This window comes from Vanessa cardui, chromosome 11 (genome assembly GCF_905220365.1).
Source record: "Vanessa cardui chromosome 11, ilVanCard2.1, whole genome shotgun sequence".
Classification (NCBI taxonomy): domain Eukaryota; kingdom Metazoa; phylum Arthropoda; class Insecta; order Lepidoptera; family Nymphalidae; genus Vanessa; species Vanessa cardui.
The window spans coordinates 942,556-967,033 of record NC_061133.1 but is presented as its reverse complement, the minus strand read 5'-3'; the positions used below and the strand labels follow the sequence as shown (position 1 = coordinate 967,033).

Below are 24,478 nucleotides of genomic sequence, written 5' to 3'. Positions count from 1 at the left end.
TTGTTTGGGTGGGAACTAGGATCAGGTATGAGCCAGTGTATAGATACAAGAGCCATGAATATAGTGTATAAAGTGGTTTATTAAATTTAAAAGCGGCATATTTTATTAGCTATTTTGTTTCCCATTACCAAAAACCCCTCCATGAGAATAACCTTGCGAAGTCTATAATAAACAGAACTGTAAAAACCATTAAACATATTCTACAAAAATAACCTATCTAACTGAATGCGATATTGAAATATCTAAATTTGAAATTTATCTTTACAAAATATTAAAGAGATCAATCAATGCTGGCTGATTCAATCAAGTGCTGATTGAAGGTGATTATCATTTATTCAGAGGATATATTTGTGCCTATGTCGACGCGTTGTATTACGTCATGCGCGCCTCTGATTGGGAGTCAATGACGTGATATCGATGTTCAGGACCAATGGGGCGAATACGAGGCGACGGTACGAGCGGCAATGTAGTCACTAAAATTGGCAAATTCATTTTCACACGCTAACAGGCTCTCGTATGGTTGGCACTATTATAAACATAAGGTTGAATTATGTCGAATCAGAACCTTTGAAGCGACATTGATTTAACTCAACCATTGCGAAGATATGATATCCCAAATCTTAGCATCTGGTATTAAGACCATATTACTTTATCTTTAAAAAGTAAATACACTAAAGCCTTTTTTGTATTAGCTACCGTTCCAATTGCAATGGGGAAAATTATATTTTTAAGGCATCAAAAACTTTATCAAAATATACATAATAAAAATAAATATTTCTAGGTTTTGGCTGATCGTTGATAATAAATCAGTCTAAACAATTTTATAAGTATAGATTAATTATACATAGAGATTTGTATTTGATTTTATTTAACAATTTACGTTTGATTTCACACTCATCTTTATTCGGACTTAACTTGTAAATTAGTACGTTATAATTAACGTTTCGCATTTAACGCTAATAGGCAAATAGTCACTTCTGTATATGATAGTACTGATTATTATGGTAATAAAACTGGCGACCTCTGATAGTGAAGCTAAATGCGGTAAATATTAGCCATTAATGTTTATTTAGAGCTTGGTGTAGACAGTTAAACTAGACGGCTAAGATTTGTAACGACATAAATACGCTACGTCGTAGAGCTGCTACAGGATCTACGACGTAGCACGTACGTGTCATTTTAATTTATTAATACGTTTGATTTTAACGTTTTTATTTTGGAATTTTTTATGTTTGAAATATATAAATAAAATTAATTAAAAATAATTACATACAAAATAATTAATAATTGCAAATCGAGTCTATAATATTTTTGGCGTTAAAGATGTCATTATATTAAAATACTATTCAGGACGAGAAGAGAATGAATAATTATTACATTACACAATGTATTACATATTATACGTTGTATATATAACATAAATTTACTTAGTAGTAGGACTTTGTGCAAGTCCGTCTGGGATGGAACCACCCACTCATCACGTATTCGAAACTGTAATAATTTGTATTATTGTATTCCAGTTAGAGTCAGAAACTACATGCACATGGGAAATAACATCTTAGTTCCAGAAGTTTCACTTCGTGTCCATCATTAAATATACAAATTTAAAATTTGAACATTACATCAGAATAGGTACTATGTGTATAAAATATTATGTCGAGACGAAAAATTTACTAAAATCGTTATAAAAAATCTCATTACGATATCATATCAATAACTGGAGTTGACGATTTACATGATTATTAAAAAAAATGTATAGAAATGTATGTCGTATGAGTAAATCCCTTTTAATAACGTCATATAAGAATCATATAATCTGGATACACATCACAGAGATCACAAAGAGCACGGTGTAACTTGTACAGTCACGAACTCGTAACAGTCAGCGATCCGTGATCTAGTCACATGGCGCGAGACGCAAGCATGCGTTATACTGACTTTTACGAGCGCCACTGTACGCCACTCAGTGTACGTGACGAGGACGAATATTATTACTTTTTATTAGGCTTATGGCTGCATTAAGAGACACTTTAGTATAACCCCTACTTCTATTTGTCAACATGCATTAAATAAGCATTGAACCAAACTGTTAAACCTTAATAATAAAACGTTGTTACTACTTTTAATCTATATATGATATAAAACATTTTAGTATTTGTCAATTAATTGATATTATAAGGCTAGTAGAAATATTGCAGGACCTTAATTATTTTAATTGTTATTTAAAAAAAGTAGCCCCATGTAAAGTACATTTGAAATGAATTACATGAATTAAATGTAAAGCTAACATCAATTTTGAAAGTACAGTTAGCGAGAAGAAAATAGAGGTACTCCTTTCAACTAAACATTAATAGAACTTAACATTTAGCAAATATATGTACATATATAACATACTCTTCTATATTACAAGTTCAGCAGATTTCCAGATTTTAACACCGAGCTATTGAGACGGCCATCATAAACAATTAATTTGTCATATTAAAATTCACTTGTTTATAGTAGGTATAAACCTATTCGACTAACATACATTAAGTCTTCTAATGCCTCAACTCATAACAATAAATTCATTTAAATCTATAAAAACTCTTGTTTTAAACATTAACAAATACGAACCGCGTGAAAGTATTGAAACATTAAAGGAGTATAAAATAATAATTTTACAGCTTCTTGCATTACTCTATCGATTCAGAATCGATTAGAACAGAGACACGTCCCTACGCGGTCTCAGAAACGCTTAAATTTACATGTTGAATGCATTCTCATGCAAATCATTGAACAAGACGGCATGCATGGCATACGTGAAACTCCATCACACTGTATGGCATATGCAAACTATGAAATAAGTGCGCCATTGAGAAGTCTTGTCAAATGGTTTCAATCTGAACTATCCATTTTTAGCTTGCTTTGATATTACTACAAAATCTTATTTTCAAAAATTTTATAAAAAATAACAATATAACTTATATTAAATTATTGATTATTTAAAAAAAAAAATAAGCTTCCTTTAACAACAATTTTCGCATATTTCTCAACGAAATTCATAGAACACGACCGAAGCGAAAATAATTTCGAGTTATTAATATCATCTTTCAAATAGTAATCAGGTATAAAACCTTTTTTAAAAAAACCACCTCAGTACCATTAATTAAAATCTCCGAAACTACATAATTATATCGAGGATGGGAAGCCACCCAATTTCAAAGGAGCATCTACCGAAATCTGAAACCGTAAAAGGATAAAATAAACTCGACCGGGACTGGAAACGGTTATTGCCCGTGATGTACGGTCCCCGGAGGAAGTGCTGGAAACGCGTTTTTTTACAACTCGCTGAATTTTAAGGGCTGTATTTGTGTTTTGCGTATTCCATTTTTATATGAAACACTAGACATTGCTGAGATATTCCTTCTTATATAAAGATAGATACATATGTATATAGGAAGAAAATGTTAACCTCATATATCAACATTTTTAACTATTGGAAACTTAGAAATAATTGTAATATCTTAAAAGTATATTATTATTAAAATGATACTCAATTGAGATTGAGACGCAATTGGCTAAACACGGAAAACAAGTGGCAAATCGTAATCGGCTCTGTAAGAAACATAAACATTACATACATCGCCAATACCTTTCACCAAACCTAAAACTGGCACTCACCCTTCGAAATAGTACACAAGAATATTGCTGCTTGACGATAGAGTATATGATACCTACACAAAGGGCAATAGCCCTACTATTAAGTAAATGTAATGGGGCTTGCCTTTTGCGTGAAATAACCTATTGATTGAGAAAGTGTAGTCACTAAGAGAAAGACTAATAAGTGAAACACAGTATCAATTACTATAGGGGGATAGAGCAGTAACATTATCTTGAATCAAATTATTAAAGCATATAATGTTCTTCTAATATTTCCTAAGTTCTCGAGATCGGATTTACTGTATATGCAATTCTCATACTTTGATTATGTTTATTTTATATATATTTTTTTTAATTTTGCCGTCTTGAGGTTTGCATTTCTTGTACATTTTACGTATTAGTCCTTAATATGGATTTGTGTGAATTTGACAAAGGAATGAAAATGGAACAAGATCTTCTACCAACGATTCACTTACCAAAAGCACTATCCTCACTCCAAAAGGAATCATCCAATGTATAATCGGCTTCTGAAACAAGGAGACAACGGTGTTAATGACTTTTTAATTAGACTATTTATAAGTTATAATGTGCTAAATACATAAGATGATTATAAAAATATAAAATAATTATAATAACAAGAATGATTTATTAAAAGCCATTTTGCCGTGGTCTCCCTTTTAAAATACAGCTTTATGGAAATTTCTTCAAACAAAGACAAATTTATTTGCTTGGGCTTTTTAACAGTTTATTAAATTAATCATCCCCACAAAAATGATAATAGAATACGAATTTATTGTCAAATAATAGTTAATGGCTGTATTTTATCGTAAAAAAAGTAACAAGGCGCTTTCACAAAATCAAAACATTCATTATTAAAGTAGACGAGTACAAACAGCTTTAAATATTCGTCGAACAAATATTTATGTAGAGCTGAGATGGCCCGGTGGTTAGAACGCGTGCATCTTACCCGATGATTGCGAGTTCAAACCCAGGCAAGCACCACTATATATATGTGCTAAATTTGTGTTTATAATTCATCTCGTGTTCGGCGGTGAAGGAAAACATCGTGAGGAAACTTGCATGTGTCTAATTTCATCGAAATTCTGCCACATGTGTATTCCACCAATCCGCATTGGAACAGCGTGGTGGAATATATTCCAAAACCCTTTCCTTAGTGGAAGATGAGGCCTTATCCCAGCAGTGGGAAACTTACAGGCTGTTACGTTACTTAAATATTTATGTAAGAATATTGAATAGTTGTTTTAAACGAAACTTGACTTGATTCTATTATAGGTGTGAAGGTACTTCCATTAAATGACTAGTGTACCAGAAAAAGTCAGAAAGGACCAGAGGCATTAGTACCCACGAGATGAAAAGATTATACAAAAGCAATGGAAATAATATTACACGAATATGCTAGAACGTGAGTCAGGAGAAATAGATCAAGAATTAGAGACAGAAAATTAAGTGAGAGACCAGCCTGTCAAAACTGTGGTCTTGGAAGAATAGTGTAGATAATGTTTTATTATTATATTCTAATGAATTATTTTTTAATTCACCAGGTACAGGTACATTTTATTAATTTATGGTATACAAAGGTTAATCAAGTGTTTGTCTGAAAGGGAAAAAAGTATGTACCCCTCATTTCGTAGGTAAATATTGCTTTTTCAGGTGGGTTGTTATTATTAAACCCTTGAAATTTACATAATTACATAGTCTGAGGTCATATCCTGAAATAAACATTAAAACCACAAATGAAGGAATAAATTCTCACTGTAGTTTTAAGAGTAAAAATGAGGATTTTTGTGTCACTATACCCCAATGAACTCATTTCAATCACAATGATCACATGTGAACTAAAATTTATTATTTTTTTGTTCAAATCGGAATATTCAAATATTGTTATGCATGAAATATCAATTAGGTACATTACAATTATAATACGTTTAAAATATAATGCTAATAATTGAGCAATAACATAAAAAATATAAGCGGTAATTACTGCCCCTAGACCTAACACTAAAAAAGAATTACCATTTTTTATTTCACCAACACACCTCACGTTCCATATTCCTATAGTTACTCTCATTGAACCTACAAATATGAACCCAAAAGTACTAAGACCGGCTTGCACAAAGTTCTACCACCAACTGACGGTAAACCGCTTTCATTTGCTGGCTAAAGCCTTTTTAGTTGTAGGACCTATTAATTATTTGCCTGCCAAACATTGCATTGGTGTATTCCATTGAGAATCAGTGACCCAGTGTAATCTCAGGCTTAGAGATGCTGATCCCACAGTTATCGTGTCTATAAGAAATGGCTAATATTAATTATTACAATACAATCTGTAATCTCTAATCTATTATGTTCCTTTCGTCGGTTTTTTTAGGTAAGTATCTTCGAATCAGTGGAAGTGTTAATTATGACTATGAATCTATATTCATTAAAAATAGATGAAATACGTTGGTCGATATAATCTATATATATATATATATATATGGTCGATATGATCTATATTAAAGAAAGAAACTTTATTTTGATAATTACTGACAAGTCGCCTCTAGATTTTCGTCTAATGACATTTGTAATAATTTCGTCAAAAAACGAAATTATTACAAATGTCGCTTGCTTACAATTTAAAAAAAGAGTTAAAAAATTACCACAAATAACAACTTCCCACATCACATTACTAACAATTTAAAAATTGGTTTAATTTTCGAAATGGAAGCATTATGAGTTTAAATTAAAACCTGCTTTATTATAATGGTCATAAAGTTGAAAATGAAATGTTTTGAAAATAGGATTTCACTCCAGAGTTAAAATTGTTCTATTTCTGATATTTGCTTGTTCCCATCGTTTCTTTCTCGGCGTAGATTTAGCATATTCGCGTGAGCTATGGTGTTTTTCATTCACATGTACGTATTCCATGTTCTACTTTAACGCTTTCGTGAATAAATTAAAACAGAATAATTGGTATACGTTACAGAAATTCTAGCTAACACTAAAACAACTCTATAACAATGAATACAAATATGATACTTGTAATAAATTGATACTATTTGAGACATCCTCCATCTCATATCTCATATCCATATACCCATATATAGTATCAACCAAAATACCATATTTAAAAGAAAATCTTATATTATAATTGACTTCTATACTGAACATAATTTTCTTGAAAAATGTCACCCGAACACAAGTGTGTATTCTTATCTTCTTTATTTAGAATGACCCTAAGAGAGAGAGAGAGAGATACAGAGAGATAATCGCCAAGTGAAGTGAATCGCCAAGAACACAGACATTACACAATAAGTTAAAGTAATTCCTAGATTGAGAGAGGATTATTACTATAACAAGATAGGCCAATTGCAAGAGCACGTGAATACAACTCTTCACACCTAGTTTATTCTTGGGATAACTGTGTTTTCATGGGCCTCTTATCGTGCCTATTTGTGATGTAAAACATTGTAAAGGAACGTCGAGTCGCATGATATTGCGCCACGTGGTGTATCCAAAACGAGCATTCTAGTTGCGCCGATGAAAAGGTTACATTTCAAATGGAGAGCACCTTTACTTCTTCTAATACTAGCAGATGGGCCACCTGATGGTAAGTGGTCACCATCACCCATAGACAATGACGCTGTAAGAAATATTAAATATTCCTTACATCGTCAATGTGCCATCAACCTTGGGAACTAAGTTGTTATGTCCCTTGTGCCTGCAGTTACACTGGCTCACTCACCATTCAAACCGGAACACAACAATACTGAGTACTGTTATTTGGCGATAGAATAACTGATGAGTGGGTGGTACCTACCCAGACGGGCTTGCACAAAGCCCTACCACCAAGTGAAAACCCTTCAAAATTACGGTAATAAAATTCGATTAGAAACAGAATTCGATATAAAACACAATTGTTAACAAATCTTCTTAACAAAATGAGTATTATTGTAAAAATAATCACTTCTATGATTAAAATTAATACGAACAAATTTGTCCGTCTGAAATATAGGGCAGCCATTGAACTTGTGGTCAATTAATCGCAGTTCCAGGCCGAAAGGCCAGATAGGAAGTACGGCGTTAAACTTTGCCGAGCAGATAAGATCAAAGCGGACCTAGAACTGGCATTTCAAGTGGGACAATAATGGTTCAACAGATACATCTCGTAGAAAATTTAATATTTGAATTTATGTAAACTACTAGTGACCAGCCCTGGCTTCGCTCAGGTGCAATGCTGATACTAAAAAACACTGATAATAACATTTCTTTACTATATTGTCCTTGTATTATGTAAAAAAACGTTCCTCTCGAATCAGTCTATCTAATAAAAAAAACCCGCATAAAAATCCGTTGTGTTTTCCGTTTTAAAGATTTAAGGATGTAGGGAAAGAGAAAACGACTTTGTTTTATACTATGTAGTTATACTAAATTTTTATTTTTCAAAGAATACATAATTAAAAACATGTAATCGGAGGTTTGTTTTACTGAATATAAATTTCATTTTAATGATTTAGGTTTCTCATACGTGTTTTTAATTAAATAAAAATTTCTCACTGCTGGAAAAAGGTATATAGTTAATTTTACTACGATGCTTTACCGCACGTGGCAGAATTTAATCCAAAACAAGTGTATCTCCTTTTTTAATGTTTTGCCTCGCCGCGAAAAACACTATGAATAATTACAAACACAAATTAAGCTCAAAACTCAGTGGTATTTGCCCAGTTTTGAAGTTGCTATCCTTAGCAAGGTTCTAGATATCTTACCACTGAACTTATCTTGACTATTAGATATTTAATACCATAACTTCTTTACTCTGTCTTTATCTTTGCACTAGTAGATATTATTAAATTTGTAACCTAACCAGTCGACAGGTGAACTATTAAAGCTAATTTAACTTTAGGGAACAATCGACTTCTCTGCAAAAGTACCTTTGAAACAGCTGTTATCAATTAGGCTTCAGTTTCTAGAACAAAGGGCCTTTCCTGTTGTCCTTTGATTTTGTGAAAATCCCCAAAGAAGAGTGTGTGAAATTGGCGCCCAAATTGGGGCACAAATCGTTATATTACTATTTAGGTCACTATATTTCTCTAAAGAAAATTGACAAATTTAACACACCTTCTTTTAGTTATTTAGTACCCATTATTGTAAACATGCTGAGATAATGAGCTGAAATGGCCCAGTGGTTAGAAAGCGTGCATCTTAACCGATGATTTCGGGTTCAAGCCGGGGCAGACACTATTATATATATATGTGCTTAATTTGTGTTTATAATTCATCTTGTGCTTAGCAGTGAAGGGAAACATCGTGAGGAAGCCTGAATGTGTCTAATTTAATCGAAATGCTGCCAGATGTGCATTCCACCAACCACCAGCAGTGGGAAATTTAGAGGCTGTTATTTTACTTTACTTTACAATAAACATTATCATTTTAAAGGCTTTTTGATAACATATGAGATATTATTGCTAAGAATAATCGTAAGAATTTCGAAATAAATTGTTTGGAACTACCACAGTGAATTAGAAGATAAGCAAGATTATATAGCCTAATTTTGATTACGAGTATGAAATATATCACAAGGGAATACAGAACGAGTACCAACACTAGTGAAATGACCAAATTCGCGTGAACAAGATAGATATAATTATAATTAATGTGGTATAATCATGGTATTCCAGCTAGCAAACGTTGTCCTTATTGTTGATTTTCCCTAAATTGTTCTATTCGTCTCCCCCCACTAATTAAAACTAACTGTTGTGCAGTCTAGTTAATTATAGCTGAGTAATAAGCTATATAACATTCAGCACTTGTTGTGAAGTTGTTTTGTACAATTAATATAATGCTTTGGATGGTTGAGATTTATTGTCGTTACAATATTGTTGTTTCATTGTTGTTTGCGCTGTCTTAATACAATGCTTTGACTTATATATTTAAAATTACTCTTGAAAGCCAGGTTTCTGTATTCAACATAAGATTCGTTTTGCGAAAAGTAGAATTGGCTATGAAGCGTAATTTGGTAGCTACCTTTGTAGCTTTAGAAAGGCAGAAAAAGACCAAAAAAAAATTAAAATATCAAAATCACACAAAATTAGTCATAGACGCTTTTCGTAATATCACTTAAATTATTTTGCATTAAAAAACCTTAAAAAAATAACACAATCGTTTCAAGAAATAAAGCAAATTTTAAATAATATGCTTTTCTTAACCATATATTATTTCCACTGGAATCGCATTTGCAAGATTCCTTTCTACCACCAGCCTATTAAATACTTTTAGGCATATTTCATTCGTTATTTAAAGCTTTCATAGCCCACATTATAGAGTTATAAAGTTTTCCGAGATGTTATTTAGACGTTTCTCGAATATAAATGAAGTTTGCATTTACGCTGCAATTACGGTATCTAAGTGAGTATTTCATTCGCTGACGTTGTTTACGTGTCGGGAATACATACGAAATTTCGGCGCCCTATTATGATATGCTAATATCTAGTTGTTTTAATAATTAACCCCCGTTTCCCAGGCACCGGTGAAACGCAACGTATCAGTCGCATTGTATTAGCATTTGATTACTTGCTATCAAATTTTCATATATTATGAATACAAACTTTAAAGTATATTTTTATCTAATTGACGCATCTGCTATCGGTACTAAAATTGTATTTTAAAAAATAAAGAACGATTACTCACTCTGATTTGCAAATTTTTTTTCGAATTCCATTCGAATTGCGACAGAAACGCCAAAAATGAAGGTGAAATTTTGAAAGGTCAACATTGGATTTGTGAAATACTTTTTGCGTTTGCGCGCGAAATTTCTAGCTTCCATCGGCGCCATTTTGTAGACCGACATCAAGCGTGACTTGACAGCGCGCACTAGGTTCGGAAATCGAGTTACGATGTCCAATATTGATACAATTGTACCAAGAAAACGAACCAATATAACTACAGGAAGGGTAGTAATTTGATTCTCGATCGATAGGAGTACTTCTTTAGTCTGCTTTGACGTGAAAAGGAATAAATTTATTGGTCCCCTCCGTCGCTAAATTTCATAATGACAAATCAACCGTGTGGACGGGGCATTTTTAGTTCAAAAGAGGACCAGTATTTTGCAATTACCGAATTTAATGTGTTTTAAACGAAAATTGAATTTTAAGCAAGCCGCTCGATTTACACTTTCGACGATTTGAATAGAAAGACAGATAAAAAAAAATTGTCAGCATAATTACTATTGAAATAAAAGGATCGGATTTTCTGTTAAACGTGCAGGCTTCATCGCCCGCAATCGAATAACCGTTAGCTCCACGTTTTAAATCTGTAACATGTTACGTCCACAAATCGAATTACGATCTGCCGCCGGCCGTCTCGGCACGGGTACCGTGCTTAAAATTATTAATTAAATGAGCTTACGTGACTCGTTCGCCTCGCAAAATATGAGGTCCACGCGCTAAATTGTTTTAGGTACTTTAGTTTTTGAATAAAGTTGAGATATAATTAGCTTATATGAACTTATATTACGAAGAGCTTGTTACTATGGTAATAGGCTAATGGTAATTAATTTTATCTTTGTTGTTTTACTCGAGATCTCCAGGATTTATTTTCTCTTTAAACCGAGCCATTATTGTTTTTTTAATTAAAAAATGGGCTAAATTTTCCAAAGGGACCGCTACATTTAAGTTCTCAGATTTAATTTTGATAAGAGTCATCCTGTCGGTAATCCGGTCAAAGGTGAAAATTTGATTCGTCGGTTACTTTGTCAATATTTCAAATTTGGAACGATTGTAGTAAAACCTTTTATTTACGTAAATGTTGGGACCGAACCATAAATTGACGTCAGTGGGCAGTTCGGGTCTAATCTTAACAAAACCGTGATAGGTAATTGTGCTGTCAAAAAAGGCCGGCCCATACATCCTCGACGAAGATCAGATTGAGCTAAGATAATATTATAGGTATACGAGATTCATGTATCTTTTCCATCTCCATTCATTGTATTTTATAATAACAAAACTATTGTGAACATAACTAGATTAAAACAGAATTACTATTATCAATAATTAAAATTCTTGATTTAATTTTAAAAATAAATTAAGAAAACATTAAAAAGAGGTTACTATTTAGTTCTTAAAGTTCCAGACATAAAATATGACAAATTTCTTGTTTTCATAATACGTTCAATGTTTGTTTTTAATGTCCCACTTCTGGGCAAAGGTATCCTTTTTGGAAAGAAGTTTTGGAGTTCAATTCACCACGCTGCTCTAATGCGGTTTTGTGGACAAGCATGACTGATCCCCATCCAAAACGTGCAGACACCCTACGATATTTCTCTTCACCACAAAATTAAGCACATAACTTCAGTAGCCTTTGCCCCGGTTTTGAACACACAATGTCCGGTTGAGATTCAAGTGTTGTTACCACTGAACCTATTACTGCTCTTGATGGAGTACATCTATAAACACTAAGTTAGTGTTACTTTTAAATATTCCTGCTATAATATTAGCTATCTGCAGAGCGATATGCAATTTAGATTAGGCGTTATTAATATTCATTAGCTAGTTAATATTATTACAAAAGTAGTTAAACGCAGGATAATTTCAGAAAGCTGAGATGGCCCAAAGATTAGAGCGAGCCAATTTTAACCAACGATTGCTGGTTCAAACTTAGTTATACACCAATGGATTTCAAGTTCTTAATGTGTTTATAATTCAACTCGTGCTGATACAAACAAAAAATATTGTAACGCAACTTGCACATGTCTTTCTTCAATGAAATTCTGCCACATATGTATCTACTAACGCGAAATGGAATTACGTAGTGAGGGAAGCTGCAAAACTCTGGCTCAGGGACAGGAACTGGGACAGGAAACCTTAGCTCAGCAGTGGAACATCCACAGGCTGATACTTCACTTTTTACTTTGATTTAAAAAAAAAGATAAATGTTACACGTTTCGTTAAATCGCTTGAGCATAAAATTACTTATAAATCTTATTTAACTTCGAAGATAAGCAATAAATAAAGAAAATTCATGATAAATTTCCAAGGAGAAAAAAATCACCTGCGTATAACTCCAGTAATCCTCTCGAGGTTTCAACCCCCGAAATGGTACAATTTCCATCCGAGGTCTACTTAAACCCGTAATTATGTCGCCTACCCGGTTCGAAGGACCGAATGGGTGGGGGCTTAGGGCACCTGTCCTTGGACAGCGATAAAACGATTGACAAAGCAACGGTATGATCTATCCTACTCTATTGATGTCTGCGATATACGATATTGCCTTGTTGCAGGCAAAAATATTTGTCAAACATTTGACAGTTTTGAAAATAATTGATTTACAAAATAATATGAGACAACATCACATACATTACTCTGATCCCAAAGTAAGTAGCTGAAGCACTTGTGTTATGGAAATCAGAAGTAACGATGGTACCACAAACACCCAGACAACATAGAAAACTTATGGTAATCTACATCGACTCGGCCGGGAATCGAACCCGGGACCTCAGAGTGGCGTACCCATGAAAACCGGTGTACACACCACTCGACCATGGAGGTCGTCAAAACTATAAAAATTGCGAATCAAATATACAGAGTATTAGATAGAAAAGTACAGCGCTGAACGGCGCTGTACATCGCTCATCGCTGGAAGTTCAGCTCGTCCCGGACATGAATTGACAAAAGACATATCTGGTGACATGACGTCCCTAGTTTTGCTGTTTCAGCGCTGTCAATATTGACGAACGGATTTTTGTAATAATCGGGGATGTTCCGTTTCTCCATGTTTTATTAAAGAAAATCAATTAGGGACCTATCGAAGATAATCACATTTCTATTCGAGCGAGAATAATTAATGGTTTGCCCGATAAATAATAACCAATACGTATTAAGGATTACACGTAATTCGGAGGCTAAGACGTACCAAAATATATTTTAATTACACGCAATAATGCTACCTAATCTCTACTTGTTACAAATAACTTAATGATCATTATACAAGATACAATAATCAAACGAAATTGGTCTGATTTTGAATATTTAAAAAAATATATAAACTCTTAATACAGCCATAGCTAAAATGAGTAATGTACTCGACGATAAATCAAAAAAATATATCCGAATATTTTAGTGATTGATTCAAATGAAAGCAAATTCGAAACTTAAAAAAAATTGTAATTAGGACATTCCCGAAAAAAATCTCAATTCCCGATATCCCGAGGGGATAAAAACAAAGCCGATAATGAATTGCCTTTTTTTGTTTTCACAAAGGGATGGAACAACAATGGGGTAATCTGAGCCGATGAGACTGTTCATATCGTGGTTTCAAAACTTTGACTAATTGTTATGGACGCCTGCGGGACCACTGTAATTAGGGTTCGCCAGGCATCTCCATTCCAGTAATTAACGTCTTAAGTGACCCTGTCAAGGGCGGTTTGTGCAAATTTTTGGTAATGGTTATATTTAAAATTGGTGACTGTGAGTTAGTGGGGAATTGTCACTAATGATTTGGGTAAGGTCTTCATATTCGTTTCAACTGCGGTATAATGTAATTGTTACGAGACAAAGTTATACTTTTTTTTAAATTGGAGTAAAGATGAAAAATGTTTGAAATGTTTTCAACGGTGAACGCATAAATGAATACATTAATGATTCCACTTTTTTCAAATAATAGGAAAAGAAAACATCTATAGATGTAGACTATATTTTTCAATGAATTCTGAGCATCAGTTCCGAAGTTTGCAAGTAGGCAGTGCTAAACCCTCCCGTGTCTCAAATAGCACGTAAAGCCATTGATCATACAGTCGTGTATCGTATATTCAATCAATAAGTAAGGGTAATGCTTCTATATGGAGATTTTTGACTTTGACTTTTGTGTATTTCCAACCCATAGGATTATAAGAGTTCGGAAATAGAGTATATCTATGTATATTTGCACACACATGTGTGCGACAATTCTCGACAATGTTTCTTTAGTCTTCTTTCTGGTGATTTATCTTTTTATCTATTAAATAAGAAGAATTTCAAGGTGTCAGAGGCACTATGTGCTCAACTCGGATTAAACAAACATGTTTTACTGTACAATGTCGCAGGACTGATGAAAGCCGAGTGTACATGACATTTGACGTCATTACGTGTATGACAAGGGTTTGCTAACAAGGATAACACAACCATACGAGCAATGCAATATTACATAGACAATTATGTCTGTGTTAGTCGAAGCGTGTTCTTCGTATAGTTACGTAAGTAATTATATGACTACTTGTATTTCGAACTAACGATGTCATAACTATGGAATTGTTTTAATTAAAGATCAATAATTATCTCCCATCTCGTATTGTCTTTTGTTTGAACTTTCACGTTTGCAAATAACTGTAACGAAAAGAATTCAATTCCAAAAACATACATACGATACAAACTTTGCCGTCAAATTTGACCATTCTGTATTGTTCACATTTGCAACGGAGTTTGGGCCTCTTTAAGGGATTATTGCACGAGTGTGTTTATTAACAGAACTCAACATTCAGAGTAATGATAAAAATTAGAAGCAAATACATCATAAACGCCAATCAGATAAATACTGTTTTACTAGATTACTATTTCCAATTTGCCGATAAAATTATATTGTTCCAACTCGAACATTCCAACAAGATCCTCGGCATCTGATTTTTCAAAATGTAATAATAGATAACATTTGTAATGCAAGTCTTCAAACATAAATGAAAAACAAAGACAACTTTTTTAAGGTCGCACACAATGCAACTTACTCAAATTCAACCTTGAAATTTTACTTTAATCAAGAGAGAAGCTCAGAGAATTTTCAATTCAATACAAGTTCAGTATTCTTACAAGCTTTTATTTATCTTTACTTGTTAGAGAATGAGTTAAACGTTGCTACTGAAATTTAAACCACTTCCATCCAACCGCAGGAGCTCAAAATCAACACATTTAGATAACAATATAGTTTATAAAAGTAATTGAAGCGTATTTAGGTTAATGCATATGTTGAAATGTTAAATGCTTATGGTATGATTTTGACGCATGACGTACTTTTCTTCTCGAGTAGGACGTAGTAATGTATATCGTTAGTACACCGAGCTTTAAAGTTAACAGGTGAATTGAACAATTATCCTTCTCCTATCGTGCAAATATTATCATCACATCAACATTTTGTTCATGGTCTTTAAGTGTGTTGAGGATCGCTTCCAAGAAGAAGGTGTCTTCGAAAATAAGAAACCGGATTTCGAGGTAAAAACTACCCTTTTTATTCATCGTAATTCACTTATCTTTAGCGCGAACGCTATTTTCAAGAAGAAAGAAACAATAAGAGGTAATGAATAAAACTTGCATTTACAAGATTAGCTTGCAATTTTTTGTAGATAGTTTAGATCAAATCTTGCTAGCTGAAATAGAACAGCTTCCTCTTATCCTCTATCCATCTCTCCTTATCCTTTAAATTGTACATGTTTATTAAAGAAATCGTTACATTTTGACGGCGAGTACGACCTCATTCTACCCAAGATTGCTCCAAGTGAAGGAACTCCTTAAGAATCAATAGTATTTTTTGATTTTTTTTTATGTTATAGGTTGGCGGACGAGCATATGGGCCACCTGATGGAAAGTAGTCACCATCACCCATAGACAATGACACTGTAAGATATATTACCTTACATCGTCAATGGGCCACCAACCTTGGGAACTAAGATGTTATGTCCCTTGTGCTGTAGTTACACTGGCTCACTCACCCTTCAAACCGGAACACAACAATACTGAGTACTGTTATTTGGCGGTAGAATAACTGATGAGTGGGTGGTACCTACCCAGACGGGCTTGCACAAAGCCCTACCACCAAGTAAGACATATAGTATAGACAAGAAATGTGTGTAAACGTGTCTTTATAAGCTTTTTTTCACTTTTAATTTATTGACAGCTAGCTAGGACTTGATGGCAAGGCTTTGGGCTAGCCCGTCTAGGTAGGTACCACGCGCTAATGAGATATTGTATCACCAAATAACAGTATTCATATTGTTGTGTTGCCAGTGTAACTAAAGCCACAAGGGACATAACATATTTGTTCCCAAGCTTGGTGGAAAGTGTAAGGAATGATTAATATTTCTTACAGCAGGTGGCCCATATGCTCATCCGCCAACAAATGCCATAAAAAAGTCGCCCGCTGTTTACTCGTGTTTTAAGGGTTACTCTTGCATTCATAACTTATTTCTTTTATTTTTTTAATGTTGAACATATTTTCTAAAGTTAATAAAATTGTCCAAAGACAAGAGATATCGACTGTTTTAGTAATATTTAGACATATATTGTTGAGGGACAAGGCGAAGCAATGGTGCCGTTATTGAGATAAAAGTTCCAACCAGCAATATATATGTCAAATAAATTCATCAGACCTGCGGTCCGTTTTTTCATCGGTGAAGTATGAGGCGGGCAAACATTTTCGATACTATTTCTGTATTTATTGCAGGCATTTGTTTTTATACTAGACCATACGGTATACGAAGTTTTTAATATGAAGTTGACAGTAACGATCATAATATTTCGGTCTACTAGTAGCCAAAGAATTATCCAAAGAATCTGTGATTACTGAGTTTCTGGTCAGTTCTTCAAGTTAGAATCTACCTTCCCAAACAAGTTCCAATAAATGACTCCTTATATGAACCGTACTATTACGAGTATGTCATGTCATGTATATTGTCCGCTCAGTGACAGCCCGAATTTCGAGGACATGATATTACAATATTTTGAATTAAGATTATGTGTGAATGTGTGTGTTTGTTAAATATCTGTACTACATAGATAAAGTACTGATGCTATTTGTGACGTAATTATTATTAAAACGAAGTACTACGAATAATATTCGAGCAATCATCGAAATAGGACTGATGCGAGCTACATCATTAACTTAATGCGGTTACCGGGTTTTAGGGGAAAAACATTGTCCTTGGCATTCAAACAGTTTTGAACTCTATCAACATAAAGATAAGGTATAAATTCGATCGGGTTACAAAATTTAGGTCACTTGTTATCATACGGATAGTCGTATATTAAAATAAGGTTCTATCGATAGTAAGCAATTTCTAAATTACGTCGAGTAAAGAGATTTTAATATATTACGATTTTATGATCTTTCTTAGGTCTTTACGTGCTTAAATTTATTAATGTACATATGTATTTCAGAAAATATATTCGTATTAAAATTGTTTCACTGATTAATTAATTTAATTATGATGTTGAAAATACTTAATAAATATCGCATATTATGATTAATTAGTAATCATTGATTTTAATGCAGAATACACATATATCGTTGTGAATATTCATGTATATTTTAATTAATGAAAAATAGTAAGTGCACTTACTGAGCACTATAATTCGTCTGTATTCCTCTTTGGATAAACAAATTTCTGAACAAATACATTTGTAATTAATTAATCTGGTATAATTCAACAGTGTTTATAAGTACTTTTATTTAAAATGAATGTAATATATTACGACGTGAAACTCAAATAAAATGATTTATGTAAATACATAAATGTAATCTTTATCGTCTGTGGAAGAGTTTCTGACAATTTTGATGAATTTTGCGTATAAAACTATAAATAAATACTCTCTACTCTTAATTAAAAAGCTAGTAAGTAACGCGATGAATCTGAAAGAGGTCTTCGTTTGTTTACGAGCTATGGGTATCAAACAAACACTTATTCCATTTCCCTCGAAGCCAAATCATAATTAGCGAGTTCAATTACCCTAATTAAGTAGTAAGAAGTCGCTATGACGTCGGTTGATTTATCCGACGATATTAAGAGTGCTAGTTTGGTTCCAATGGAATGCTTTCTATGTAACTTGACTTGGTGGTAGGGCGTTGGTACCATCATCATATATTGTACTACCAAACTTTACCGAATAGTAAGTCAGGTTGTGTTTTTATTGGCACTGCTCATATATGTATATGGGAAGTAGTAACTTACCATCTGGCCATTAACCTGTCTACCTACACATTTTAATATTAATTATAAATCATAATACATTCATGTAATGTACATGAATGAATTTGGTTATTGTATTTAATAAATAAATTTAAAAACAAAAAAGAAAACACTAGTTTGTTGATTGTAAGTTACAAATAATTTAATGAACACTTCATGTGGACACTGGAAATCATCTTTATCCACTAATACCGACGTGGCAAAAGCCAAAATTTGATCATTTTTATTTTTGAATATTTGGAAGAATATCCACACAATTTTGCATACTGCGAACATTGTTCTCGTGCTCTTTCCAATTTTGAATATTTTATTAATTAAAATTCATAACCCACATTGCGCTTTTAAGATAAACTGACCATCCAAACATAACTTTACCGAAAACACTTTTTAAATTAATTCCAAAAATTGTAACATAATTAACCAGTTTAAAACATACTTTATTAAAATATAAGTTGTCTTTATTTTTCCTGTATTATATAATTGTTAAACATGTTAAAATTAATTAAACTTTTCATGTTTGCGAATGTTGTATTCATTTTTATTTATAAACATAGTAAGTATTAAATGTTGCCACGTGAATGTTTTTCTTAGAATTAAGTGTTTATTGTTAATAAAAAAATAAGTTCCTTTTTTAATAGAATAAAGCCACTACAGATAAAAAAGACTTGAAGCGATAAAAACAAGTAGTGTACTTTTTTCATCATTGTCTATATATGTTATGTCATTTATATATTATTATTATATACATAATATGTGCTATGTACAAAAAGATTATTGACATGAATATCATGACAAGATCCTGCAGCCTCGAGTCCGTTTGGGGAGTATCGATCATTAGCTATTCTCGCACCAGTGCTGTTCCGATATAGGTGAGTTAGCCAGTGTAATTGGATGCACAGGGGAATTTTCAAGTTAGGCTACAATTGAATGCTCATGAAATATATATCGGTTGAGGTAAATTATTAAAATAGGTCGACTCGCCAAATATTTATTAAAATGTATAGAAAAGTAACATACATATATGTATATTAGTATAAATATATATTGCTCGGTGTAATTCTGATTTATTTAAACAAAGTAACGCAACATAAAACTATATTAATGGGCATTAATTCCAAAATGGTAGCAAATATTCATATAGTCTTAAAAAATACCAACTTTTTGCATTTTATTAGGAAACGTCTAAAACGTCTTTCGTGTGCTTATTCATATATTACTATAATTTAAGACGAATATTAAATAGAGAGAAAAATACTTACGAACATAAGTTTAGAGAGAGTTTTATAAAAACAAAATTATCAACAATAAAAGAAAGCAAGGAAATTTAAACACGTTTCCGATAAACATTTTTCCGAAATCGGGTAAAACTACCCGTAAACAAACGGAAGGTCACGCGAGCTAGCGTGCTTGTATTAGTCTCGCCACGTAACAAGATACTGACACGCGAGGCTTCAACACCTCTGAGGGAAAAAAAAGTAAATTGAATAACCACTGGCGTAGTGGTAAGACTATCTTTTGATTTATAAATATCTTAATTCCTTACTAATTACCATTTGCCCATATATATCCCAGTGATGGAACGATAATTTTGAAGATTTCCAGTAGTAGATGTGCGGAAAAGAGAGAATTATTGATTGTAATTTATTAATTTGTTACAATTTAATATATATTGATTTTAGATATCGGACAAAAGTTACTGAACGGTTATAAAAACTTAATATATTTGATATTAAAAATTTCATTTAAAAAAGGTTTCATCAGCTTGATTAATTAAATCAAAACAACACCTGTCATAGGATTTGAAATACCTAAAAATATTTTTGCAATACGCGAAGTTTCGCGGGCTACCCATAAGTCTATATTTATCATTTTTATTTGTTGCGCAGAGATTAATGATTAACTTGGTAGTAGATTTGGTGTTATTGGGTAAGAATTTATTCAATAACTCTATTGCCAAATTTCAATTAGCATTGTTGTGATCTGGTTTGAAGGGTGAGACCAGTCTAGTTACATACACAGGGGACATGTTCTTCGATCCTATGGTTGGTATCACGTATATAACATAAATTACCAATATCTATGGGCAGTGTTGACCACTTATCACCAGGCGGCCCATTTGTCAGTTAACCTGCCTATGTGATATAAAAAGGTGTCCGGAGTGGGTTTGGGCGTCACGTCCGTCGACGTGATAGGATCCTATTCTTGACGTTCCAAAAATAACTACAACGAAGTCACTTATAAAAATATTACAGTGCTTACGAGGATACATTTATTTCCTTTTATAAAACAAAGAAGTGTGAACATTTGATGGCAGCCATTTCTCTTAATAACTGTCCTATGCAAGATTCGCAGTCGTACATAATATTAAATGACCAAATTTTAAGGGTTACCAATTTAAATATGCAAATAACATCCTTAACTTCTATTATAAAACATGTCAATATTATTGCCCCTAACTCTTAGTGGTTAGAAGCATTTGTAACTAATGGTCTTGGGTTCAAACTCAGAGACAACACCATTCAGAATTAAGCATACTTTGTGTTTATAAGTCATCTTGTGCCCAGTGTTGAAGGAAAACCAACCGCTAACTCCAAATTTTTCCTCGAGGAAAAAAAAATGTTTTTCTACCCCTCTTTCTATGTCGATAAAATATCTACAGCGCATAGAAAATGAAAATAGGCACACGGTGAAAATTCGTCACAGTTAATTTAGTGGAGAAAGGGCTTAAAACTAACCAAATTGTACTGTGATAAATTAACAGTATAAATATTCCACCCCAGTTTTGGAGCTTCGATTACTATTTCTCATATTATGAGCGTATTTACACGAACAAAAGATGGTATATATAAAATAATTTGCTACTATATTTTTTAGTAATATTTACGTAATGTTTTACGAACAAAACAATATCTGTGGCAACCCTATTCATCGTGGAGTACGTTTCACGTGATTCCCGCTGTTTCATGTTCGATTATTGTTTTGTGCTTTTTGTTGAAACGCGGCTGCTTCATTTTGATCTCTTTTGGTTTGTAATTTTACATGGAAACGCTTCTGTGTGCTGTTTGAACTTTATAGATTACTTGTGTGTTTTTATTTGTTAACTAGCTATACCCGCCCGCTTCGCTGGGCATTAGTCGTAAAAATATTTTTAAAATTTTTAATTTTGTAATTAATTACTGATACAATGTACAAATAATCAAGAAATATGCGAGATCTAATCAAATACTTAATTTTTTTTCATTTAATATTCGTCAATGATGTTCTCGATAGGCTGCAGATTGGTCATAGCACCCATTAACTTATTTATCAAGATCATATCTTCTTTTTTTTGAATCCGGAAACAGATATGATTTGTGAGAATGTTTTTGTTGGTGTAATCTCGATGTAAAGTTGGTACGATGAAAATTTTAATTAAATTTCTATAGTCTAGAAAAGTTTGTATCACACCAAAAACGTCCTCTATTATCCGGTTCTATCAAATATCGATGTTATAACATTTACAACCTTGTCATCTGTAAGTATCTCATAAATAAATTGGCTCGAAGTTTTGATTGGTTGCATCGAATGTAGCTTAATCCTCGACCATAGCGTACATGTCAACAATGAATTGTTAAAACAGTTGACGATACTTCAGAATACGGTTAGATTGATTATCTCTAATTATACGATACGCATAAAAATCAAACTCTCACAGAGCCAGTCGTGAGATTATTTTGACAGTCCGAGATGATATCCATCTTCTGCTAGCATAAACATAATTGGATAATCGTAATAATTGTCATATGATTGATGTGTATCAGCCACATCTTGATTGTTTTTGTGTCACTTCGTGATAACAATACCTCGTTTTGTAATTTCTGTACCGACAATTACAGCTGTGACTTCAGGAGCTATGGGAGCTTTAATACGCCTTTTATGTTCTGCGTTCTGTCTGATGATAATGACTTTGGATCATTTGTTGTTTCACTTTCTAGAGCAGTTTTAAAATCTTTAAATAAGCAATTATTTTCATAAAGCATAATTCTAAATTTAGCGATGATTTCTCGATTAGTTGTGGGACTGAACATGCATCGAAGATCAATCTTTTTCTACGTTGTCCGTGAAATAAATGTCCAGAAATTGGGGATTTTATTTAGATACTGGAAGAAGTGAACCAATCATATGATACACTTTAAACGTAGACGCGAAATTATTGTATTGTACAATATTTGTTACTCCAAAAGATGTCATTTAAAAGCATGAATTGTAATTTCTAATATACTGAAGAAAAAATTTAGACTCCTTAATAGTTCCCGTAACTTAGGTAAGAAGAGGTTCTGGTGGTTCAACCAATTGTGGTAAATACATTTTACCAGTGGAGTAGCATATACCAGCAGTTTATTTAGTGTGACAATATGGGCATAGTATATTCATTGAACCAATGATCATATCGGGATTCATCTTGTTAACATAACCTATATAGTAATTGAAGGCTGATTTATTGAGATTGGTTCTAGTTCTTGACTTAGTCTTTTTTAATCATTCATCATCCAGTAATTGGGCTTGTCAGGTTTATCAGTATCTCTTGATAAAGATGCTTGTTCGAAGATCTGGAACTTGATCATTTCGTTGACTAACTGTTTTGGCAGCTCTTAAAATAGAAATTCGGATTATATTTGTTTCTAAACGTATTTCTTGTTGGTGTGTTGTTTCCGTAGCTCTTTTGGAAGACGCTACGCATATATTGTTGATATTCCGATCTTTTGTTTCTTCAATGGCATGGTGGTTTCTATTTATATAAATAGGTTGTTTTTTTGGTTATGTGTCTTACGTTTACATTTTATACTAAAGATTCATTGTTATTGGAGTTATGAGTATACTTACCAATTATGATTATTGTTTACTTTCTTATAATCAAAACAGCTAATCACTTCTTCCCATATATGTAATTTATAATAATTATCTTATTTTAAAATGACAATTATTATTGTTGTGATTACTTTATGTTTATTGGCATATGACGGAAATTAAGTAATTTGTTAAGTGCTTTATGAATAGATTTTCATTTTACGAATTTACGAATTACGACAAAAATAAGTGTACAGACAGACTCTAGAGATTTATATAATAGTATAGATTTATTACTCACGTGGGATAGCTTTATTATTAGCGTATTTTATGTATAACTTTGGTGTTTCTATACCAATTTCTATGATTTTTTTTATGCAATAGTTAATACTGTTAACTTTTGTAATTTGGGATGATTGAGAGTCTTATAAACGTAGGAATAGACAAATATAATCAGAAAGCTTCGAACTACTAAGCTATTGGGAGTGACACGTGTTATTGTGACTCAACCATAAAAGATAGACATAGGCTGTTATGGGATATTTTTTGTATAATGTGGAACATTTCGTTAATACATGATTTCTGTGTAACTTTAACCATTAAGGCTAAACACGCGACGGAAGCTCAAAATATGGGTAAACTTTCCCGTTTTTCAGACATTTTCCTTCAGTGCTCTGCTCCTATGGACTTTAGCGTGATGAAAAGTATACTATAACCAGTTCAGGAGTATGAAAAATAATTGTACCAAGTTTCGTTAAAATCCGTCGAGTAGTTTTTGTTTCTATAACGGTTATATGGACAGACAGACAGACAGACAAAAATTTTACTGATTGCATATTTGGCATCAGTATCGACCCCTGACCACCCCCTGATAGTTATTTTGGAAAAATATTTCATGTACAGAATTGACTTCCCTACAGATTTATTATAAGTATAGATTACTTACATCTTCAACGCGCTACTAACGTTAGAAACTAAGTGGGTACTTTCCTTGTGTCTGTAGATAAACTGACTCAACAACAACAACAACAG

The 24,478-nt window shown here is 32.7% G+C and overlaps 1 protein-coding gene across 9 annotated transcripts in view; it reads right to left on the bottom strand.

The window, feature by feature from the left end:
- Positions 1–24,478, bottom strand: part of LOC124533590 (disintegrin and metalloproteinase domain-containing protein 23) — a 522,035-nt gene that overhangs the window by 216,771 nt on the left and 280,786 nt on the right. For 8 of the 9 annotated variants that reach the window (XM_047108967.1, XM_047108975.1, XM_047108969.1 and 5 more), the window contains one exon: positions 4,116–4,166. The exons of the other annotated variant lie outside the window; for it this stretch is intronic. In XM_047108967.1, coding sequence (XP_046964923.1) covers positions 4,116–4,166 — 51 coding nt within the window. The remainder of the gene's footprint in view (positions 1–4,115; positions 4,167–24,478) is intronic. 9 annotated transcript variants of the gene reach the window in all.